A 9317-nucleotide genomic window follows, 5' to 3' on the forward strand; every position below is an offset into this window, starting at 1 on the left:
ATAAAGGAGGCTCTTATATGTTCTATAGAAAAACATATTCAAAATGTCTTTCAAAACAATTTGTTTTATTCGGTGGCATGAACTCACAACTTAACTCTCATCTGCATCTCTACATGCACGATTCTTAACAGGGCAGACTTTAAAAGAGCAAAACCACAAATGATATAAATGGATGGTAGCCAGGTCTCCCTGCAGCTCATTTCTCTTAAAATCCCTGACTGTACAGAATACAGTAAAGTATTTAAATTCATTATCTCATTAATGTAACAGAGAAACAGGGCTACCGGTATCCCACAGCACAGTAATCATGCCAATTTCCAAAACTTATCTCCTATAATTCTTAACTCTATTATTCTTGTCAAGAACGGACGACAAGTTATCTCCTTTAAATCTATCAATACTGTAGTTCTTAACAGTATCAATTAAACATGTTTCTTTACCACAAGCTGAATGAAACCACTGAAAGGCAGAGAGATCTGGGTCCAAATTGTGTCATTTGATGTGGGCACTCAATTTTGAATAGAGAAAATAGACAGGAACTTATATTGTGCTTTAACACTTCTTTGCGAGTCAGTGGCTGTGTGTGTTTGCGTGTGTCAAACACGTTTTTGGGACGTGCTCATGCCTCCCCCGAGGGACCCCTGGCTGCGTTGTTTCATATCATCTTCATGTTGAACTTCCTGGTCCCTCCTGAGGAGCTGCCGGTGACGGGTTCAGATTTCCGGAAGGAGTACTCCACTGTGAAGTTGTTCTTGCGTTGGCCGCGTCCCCGGCTCCACACGAACAACAGCAGGAAACAGAAGAGGACCACCCCCAGGAAGGTGATGCAACCCATTGCCGTGGACACCAAGATGGTGGTCAGGTCCAAGGTGAACTTGAGGAAAACGCGCGTGTTGTTCAGATTTGTGTCGTTGAAGAACTCGCCGCTGTACAGCGAGCGGTTGAGAAAGAAGGCTGAGGCGGCATCTAGTGGCTGGCCACGCACTGTGAGTGTAGCAAAGTAGGTGTCATTGCCTCCGGCGTTACTGGCGATGCAGATGTATGTTCCGCTGTCAGTAAGCTGGGCGTAGCGGATCTCCAGGGTGCCACTAGGGAGGACAGTAATGCGCCCGGAACTTTTAGTTGTGATCCGTCTGCGCTGTGGGGAAATCCAGACAATAGCAGGTGCAGGTTCTCCTTCAGCTCGACACAGAAAACTCACAGGTTGGCCCTCACGAGCGATCACCTGTAAAAAGGTGGAGGAAAGGAGTGCATAAACCAATTATTTCAGGAGAATATGTGCACAACAAAATCTGGCAGATCACAGAAAATACTTTTTGTGCTTGCAGAAGCAATTAGAGTGACCTCAATGATAAAACAATAAGCATTTATCAAAGTTCAGCTAAATATTAAAGCTAAATGCAGTCATCTTCATTACCTGCTGCAGCTTACGGTTGCGTATCTTAGGTTTCTGGCATGTAAAGTGATCGAAGAGTGCAGAATCGGTGAAGGTGCTGAGGCTGACCCCTTGCACCTCCACCGGCCCCGCACACACCGGCACTCTGCCGTCAAAGTTGAGGGTCTTGCGTCTCTGCAGGATCCACAACAGACGGCAGTCACACATCAGGGGGTTCCCATCCACTCTGAGGGTCTCCATACTGTTGACAGAGTGGAAGGAGCCCTCTTCAAGAGTCTGCAGGTCGTTGGAGGAGAAGTTGAGGACCCGGATCTGTCGAAGGCCCCCGAGGGCATGGAGCTCCACTGTCATCAACCCTGTGCTTACCATGATGAGCTCCTTCAGCCTCAGCAGGTCCTTGAAGGCCCAGGGCTCTAGTGTGGTGATGGGATTGTAGGACAGGTTGAGGTGGGTGAGGTGCACCAGGTTTTTGAAGGAAGCGGAGGGGACAGAGGTGATGTTGGTGTTGGTGATGGAGAGCCGGTGGAGGTCCAGGCCCTGGAAACTAAGAGGGGAGATGTACTCCAGGTACGGCCAGTGATCGATGTCCAGACTCCGCATGTTAGAGAGCTTGCGGAAGTTCTGGTCCTCCAGGGCAATGATGCTGAGGTGATGGAGGCGAAGGGTGACCAGGCTGCGTAGGTACGACAGGGTCTGGCCGGAGATGGATGTCAGGTTGCAGCGCTCTATTGTGAGATCTTCCAGCCCCAGCAGCCCTGTGAATGCCTGGAAATCAGGAAGATAAAGGGGTTTAAAACCTAAAATAAAATGTATTTACTTATTGACATGTATGCATGATGGCCAGCAGAGAATGTTCAATTTTGCTGTTGAACAAACAGTGGAAAGACAGTATGTTTACACCTATCTGGTGAGTCTATTATAATATGACCAAATACATGTTTTGCATGTATATTTTGCTTCTAATAAGAAATTCTAGGAGTTTGTGGCACCACGAGTATTGCGAAAGGTGCCGACAAACTCATATATTAACAAAAAAATATATTTGTATACACAAACTTCAGTTTTGTGTTACTCTTTTCCTTTGTTAAAGAAATAGTTCAACATTTAAATGTGATATGAGAGTTGAATCGATCCTCATCTAACTCTCTTCCCATTCCTCCAAATGTTGAACCACATATTACTGTTTATTTGGAACCACAGAGTATATTCCACTACGATCTCATTTCCTGGGATTTGTTAAAATAAATTGATTGTTCGTCCATCTACTTCTTCATCAGTGACACGGTGAAGATACAGACAAAATGCTGGAGAGCCTACCTTGTGGGAGATATAAACCAGGTCGTTGTCTCCCACCTCCAAATGTTTCAGACCCCTCAGATCCTGGAAGGTGTAGTCCAATAAAATCACCATCTTGTTCTCGCTCAGGTCTAGGCTGGTCAGATTGCCCAGCTTGGCGAAAGCCCCCATGGGCACTAACTTCAGCTGGTTTCCCCTTAACTTCAGCACTTTAAGACTCTGGAGGGTGGCGAAGGCATTTGGCTCCAACGTGGCGATGAGGTTCTCACTGAGGTCCACTTCCTCCAGCCGCGGGTACGGTGCCAGGTCACCTGCTTGCACCCAGCGGAGCCGGTTCTTGCTGAGGTCCAGAAGTTTCGTCTCCGTGGGGATGCCCTCTGGGATGTTGGTGAGCCGCCGCCGCTGGCACGACACCGACCTCAGCTGAGCCGAGCACTCGCACCGTGGCGGACAGGCCTGGCTATTTCCTGGCAGCGTCAAGGTTATTATGGCAACCAAAGAAGCAGCCAGGAACCACGGCCGCACCCTTGGCCATGGCACTAAGGCACGCCCACCAGGGCCAGGAAAGCCAGTCATGGCCCTGGTCCTCCAACTCCTCGCCTGTTGAAGGCAGGGTCAGCGCACCATGCACCTGCAAGAGGAGACAGAGGGGCGGAATTAACAGGAGAGAAGCAAAGAGAGAGAGAGAGTGGAGAAACCGGAAACATGAGATTAATGAATGATATGTGGAAATGATCATCTCCCAGGCTCATAAAAATTACATTAACACGGCTGTGAAGTTTAAGTAATATTCCACCGAAAGCTGTGGAGATTTGAGGCATATCATTGGCACGGCATTAAAATATAACTGACGAGACCACATGACAGGAACACGGCTCCATGTGAGATATTTAAGATCATTTGTCTGATCTATGGTTTGAGTTGGAGAACTGGGACACCGGGAGCCATGTGAGGGAGCTTCCTGCTTCAGCTGAATTCATGTACATTGCACCTCCTCAGCTCCTCCTTGCAGCACTGAGACCGTCTGCTCCATTTTGACAAACACAATTCATTTATCATCAGCGCGCATAAACACAGACTGAGCTCCTCATCATTCACATTATGCCTGGAAGCCAATGCACGCTATCAAATGTGAAGAGCAACAGGCGTTTGAATCATTGTGTACTCAAGTCACATAATGTGTTTGATCAGGTATGTGCTGATGCATGCCTGCGTAGGACGTGGCATTTTGCTGGGTATGAATTAAAAATCGCTTTGGTTCTCCTTGCGCGGTGATGAGATGAATCACTCGTGCTTCAACATTCCTTCAGGCAACTTGTCATCTCTCCCACACACTGTTTTCAACTCGGAGACAGTCAAAGAGCACCTGGCATTAGATCTGGAACACAACGCAGTGCCCATCTAGTTAGCAGTAAGTGGAGATACTTTTACACTTGAGAAAAACTTGTGTGTGGAAAGAGGAACATTTTTTGCTATTATCCTCACCAGAAACCCCAGATGTTAAACTCTTTACTCTTTGCTTGTTTCTTTTACAGATGAAGTGAAAAAAAGAGAGAATACATCATCATCACAAGGGAGTATGATGTTAAAATGCCCTCTGATGCTGGCAGTAGAGGAAGAAAGAGTCAAACAGATTAATAATATATGGGTTGGTGTTTATAGGGCGAGTCTAACAGTAAAAGGAATAAGTTGCCAGTCTCTCCTTGCTGGGCTTTGCCTCAAGTCTCTTTTGTAGTATGTTGGATTTTGAAAACAGCCTCTTGAACGCCTAATCATATCGGACTGTTTCAATGTGTTGGCATCAATTGGATCAAACAGGATGAAATGGGATTTAAGCTCAATTTAAATGATGGCAGGCGTAAACTCCTCGCACACATGCACAAAACTCATATTTTCACACATGATCACATACAAACTCGCAGTAAAACCCCAGAGAAAGTGTGTCTCATCTACTGAGCCTCAGGGTGGATAGTCCCACAATTTCTTTGACAGATCTGAAAAATACTTTGTTTACAGATCCCATATCTGAAGGGTCTGGTTGTAAATCTGGCACAATTTTCCATTTGCTGAGACAAAAACGCAGGCAGAGGGAGGCTGACCCAGTTCTCAGCCTCGCACTATCAACCAGCAACAACTCCCCATGACCACAACAACAGAGCAGCAAACCGCAGCGTCTCCGTGGAGTAAAGCCCAGGAGAGTAACAGAGATCTGAAAAACAAACACGAGTAAACAGGTGTTACCAAATAACGAGCTATTTATAAGACAAAAATCAAACAAAATTAGCATCTGCATCCCAGCACCAGCTCGATAATGACATGATAATATTTCCTCACCTCTTACTTCCCTACTCGTGGTCCCCGAAGGGGACTTTGATGATAACCTGACCTTTCCTCTAGTGCCATAATGAGATTTAAATTTGAGCTTCTTATTGCGATAAACAGAGTGAAATATCTCTGCAACTGTCGGATGGATTGCTATGAAATATGGCACAGACGTTCATGGTCCCCTGAGGATGTTTTGTAAAAACTTTTAACCCCTGAACTTCACCTTGCGCTATCTTCAGGTCAACATTCTTCAGGTGTATATTGTTAATTTGCAAATGTTACCATGCTAATATGCTGACACAGGTTGTGGGATACTCAATCTGTACATATATGTACACTAAATTAATTAAATGCTTTTAGCAGCAGACTGTTCACACTGAAGTTAACTCAAGCAATGTGTCTTCTCTGCATCACGTGACTGTATTGACTATGAGCTGCCATAGACTGAAAATTATTTTAAGGCATTTTGGTGTTTAATATATTTTCTACAGTACATCATATACGTGAGCTTTTCTTCTTAACTGTACCTTAACTTCATCCACCATAATTCGTAAGAAAGCTAATTATTTTGTCTGCCTTACAGTCCACCATTGGGCAGTCTGAATGAATGCAATCATTTGTGGGTGCTTAAGTATGTCTCGTAAACTCTGGTCTCTTTCTCAGAAACTCTTGCTAATCTAGAAGGCCTTGCTTAGACTACCAGCTGAAATCGGTATTTTGGCATATCCAGATTCATTTTAGAAAACCTGGACCGCTAAAAAACACACATGAAATGCAATTTTTGCAAATCAGATTTCTAGGGATGCATCTCAGTCTGTATGCTCTGGCTGCTCAAATTGGATTACACTGTGCAGAGCAGAGTCCATGCTGTTTACTGGCACTTTCACTTTTACTTCCTGCTGCTTCCCCATCGCAATGTTTACCTCTTCTGTCGCTGAGTTTGTCTGGTGTGACGGCGGAGTTCTGCACCATGGCAGTGCCATCGTTTCCTCGAGCGAATGCTTCCTCGCTGGAAAGCCGCGTCAGCAGCATTGCCGCGTAGCTAGCGACGCCTACATTGTTACCGTAGCAACCGATGCGGATAAGTTGGGGATGTCTGGACGCATCAATCCGATCTCATCACTTGCAAATAACAGACTGTCTTAAAGATTTGATGTGAGAAACAAATCAGATTTGCCTGGAGTCTGAACTGCGTGTACACAAAATGTGCATACTTTGCGGATCCTCAGTTTTATGTCATGTGCTAGTATGTTAGGATGCGTGTGTCTTATATTGTGAGTGAATATAGTGTCTGTGTCAGTGAACGTCTGCCCAGCTCTTAGGCCATGCGATGGATGCAGCCTGTCCCCCCCCATGAGAGTCATTCTACGGATCAGTGGCGGTTGCAGCATGAATCAGTGAGCTGACACCGTGGAGGCAGACAAGGTCCTCACTGCTGGACTCAAGGACAGGCAGGACTCTTTAAAACACACACACACACACACACTCCATTAAACCCATGGACCCGGAGGAGTCCAGTGTGCAGACGAATGAATACACACCTTTGCTCTCACTCCCATGGCAAACACTGAGGAGGTAGCTGTTCTAGTATTGTAGCAGCAGGTGGTTTCATCAGCAGCTTGTCTCTCTATTCTGCTTCAACAGAGCTCAGGGTAAGTCTTGCAGCTTGTTCCCGCATCTGGACAGCCAAGACATACAAAATCACACTAAGAGGCCCCAAATCGACACCACAAACTGTAAATTAACATTTGCCAGATGTTGAGGCAACAGCAGTGGCAAATCCAACAACCATCCCGACAGATTCTGCAGCAGACCAGCTGTCCAGGCAGAGAGATGAAGAAGAATGGGAGGAAAATCTGCCCGGGAGCTAAAAATAATTAACTTTTAGATAGCTGACCTGATGAACAGATGTTTGGGAACAACATCCCTGTCCAATCGCACATGCATCAGCGTGCTCTGACCATGGCCGGATGTCTCAAACACCGGTTGTTTCACCTGATTTACACAGACAGGATAGCCCAATTAAAAACACCATGTTGCCGAGAAAGAACCCTTCAAAAAATGGAAAAAAATGAGGTTGTGTTCATTGTCTGGTGTGCATTTGTGTAGTGGTGTGTCTGACCGTAAATAGGTCATCCATGTTGACTGGTAGCCTTTATAAGCCTTTATATTCGGCCAGCAGAGCGTGGTCCTCCTCAACCGTCATATCCCTCCTTCCTCCGCTTTGTCTGGCTTTTTTGCTTTTGCTTTAACTAACACACACACACACACACACACACACACACACACACACACACACACACACACACACACACACACACACACACACACACACACGCACACACACACACACACACAAACTACCTCTACAAATAGAATCAGTGATGTAGGTGCAGTCGAGCAGTCAGCAGGTTATTAGAGAGCGAGCGGTTACATTATATTGTTGCCAACCAACCGCGAGGTGCTAACTTGACAAGTTTTTACTTTTCAGAAGAAAGCTGACAGTTTACGCTTTCCATTGCTAAGTAGCTATAAGTCCAACATTAAATCTGTGCTTACTCGCTCCATTTTAAGCCCAAGTGTGGAGTACAGCTTAGCAGCTCTCTAATACAGACGCACTGAATGGGGGGAGAGAGGGGGGGTCGACAATGGGAGGGAAGACAACTGTGGTAAGTTTGTTCAAAGCGGAGAGTTATGATTTTATTAAAGCCTGGAAATTCTCAGTTTTGTTATATTAATCTACAAGCAACATCAAGTCCAAGTCAACAAGAAAAGAAATTCTTTTGTAAGTCTGAAAAGTCAAATCGAGTTGTGTCTCCTCTAATCAAAGTTTGAGTCACAGAAAGGTTTTACAATGCTCACATTGTAATCTAGTCAGTGAAAACAAAAACAACAGCGCTCAAACTTAGACCCTCGATAAAAACAAAGGAAAACTGTCATCACAACATAATTAGTCGGAAAGAAATGGAAGAAGCCCTGGTGTGCAGCTCAAAGAGCAGGATCCCCACAGTGATGAGGCGTACAGAGCTTGGAGTGGGAACACGACGATAAAAATATGAATAAAAAAAACTGAAAAAAGGAACGCAGAAATAATCAACAGAATACAAACACCTGGTCAAAATTTGCAAACTCTTGGTCGCTTGTCTACATCATGGATTTGATTACAGCGAGACCCATTAACCATAAACCGCAACTCCCAATGTTCACGAAGAAAAACTGAGCATTTTCAAAGCTGACATCAGTTCAGTGGGCAAGTTAAAGGACACGGCAACTGTTTTGAGTTAGCAAAGAGAGAGCATACTCATGATGGTGCCATGCAATCGTACTGTAGCTGCATCCTCTTCCTCCAACAACTCTGAGTCACTGAGGCAGCGAGTGTGAACTGATTAAGACCGACATACTGCCTCGTTTGACCTTTATCTGATTAGCACAAACCCTATACTTGACTGATGCAGTCGTGTTTTATTGCACAGACTAATGGAATATCTAGTGTTTAAACAACAAATCAAAGAGGTCATCTCCTGTAGTCAGAAAATACCCATGAACAGAGGGTCAGATGAGATGTAAATACTTGATTCTGATTGGCTGTTCCTGCTCGGAACATGTGTGTGATTGATGATGTGAGAGCTGCTATTAAAGAGCAACTTAACAACGTTGTTGTGATGCAGAAGTGTACCACAGGACCCTGTGACATCACTGTTGGCAGTTGTTTATAGGGGCAACAGGCTTCAGACGTTCAAACTCAGAGCATTACACAGCTAATCAGCCTGCTGTTAAGTTACTCTTGAAAGGTTTCCCTGACATTTTTGCTCAAAGTAAGTTGATTAATACATTTGAATTGTTCTTCATTTTTAGCAACAAAAAAATAAATTGAATAATTGCAAAAAAAGTGGCTCTTCAAAGCATTACAATTGTAATTCTTTGAGGTTTGAGAGACATGGGCCCCAGTCACACACACACACACACACACACACACACACACACACACACACACACACACACACACACACACACACACACACACACACACACACACACACTTTCACACAGCCACTGCATGCGTGTACACTGAGTAGACGGGCTGCTGAGCTGAGGATAGAAGGTAAAATATCCACACTATCAGTCTCAATCCTCTCATATATACTCCTGAGAACTTGAGTCTGCAGCAAAGCAAGAGGCTTACAACACACACACACACACACACACACGCACGCGCACACACACGCACGTACACACACACTTCATCATCCTTTGGGGAAGCATCACCCCCGTAATGATGACTGTCTTCTCGTACAGGGGA

At 45.0% G+C, this 9317-nt stretch overlaps 1 protein-coding gene across 1 annotated transcript; it reads right to left on the minus strand.

Annotated features, from left to right (window-relative positions):
* Window positions 1–655: 655 nt before the first annotated feature.
* Window positions 656–3268, minus strand: LOC306706069 (leucine-rich repeat and immunoglobulin-like domain-containing nogo receptor-interacting protein 3; the record flags this gene model as incomplete). The annotated part of the gene is made up of 3 exons (XM_079172980.1): window positions 656–1225; window positions 1418–2161; window positions 2714–3268. 3 exons carry the CDS (start codon window positions 3266–3268, stop codon window positions 656–658), a joined length of 1869 nt encoding a protein of 622 aa, XP_079029106.1.
* Between the last annotated feature and the right edge of the window lie 6049 nt (window positions 3269–9317).

This window comes from Pholis gunnellus, assembly GCF_910591455.1.
Source record: "Pholis gunnellus genome assembly, chromosome: 14".
In the NCBI taxonomy this organism is placed as follows: Eukaryota; Metazoa; Chordata; class Actinopteri; order Perciformes; family Pholidae; genus Pholis; species Pholis gunnellus.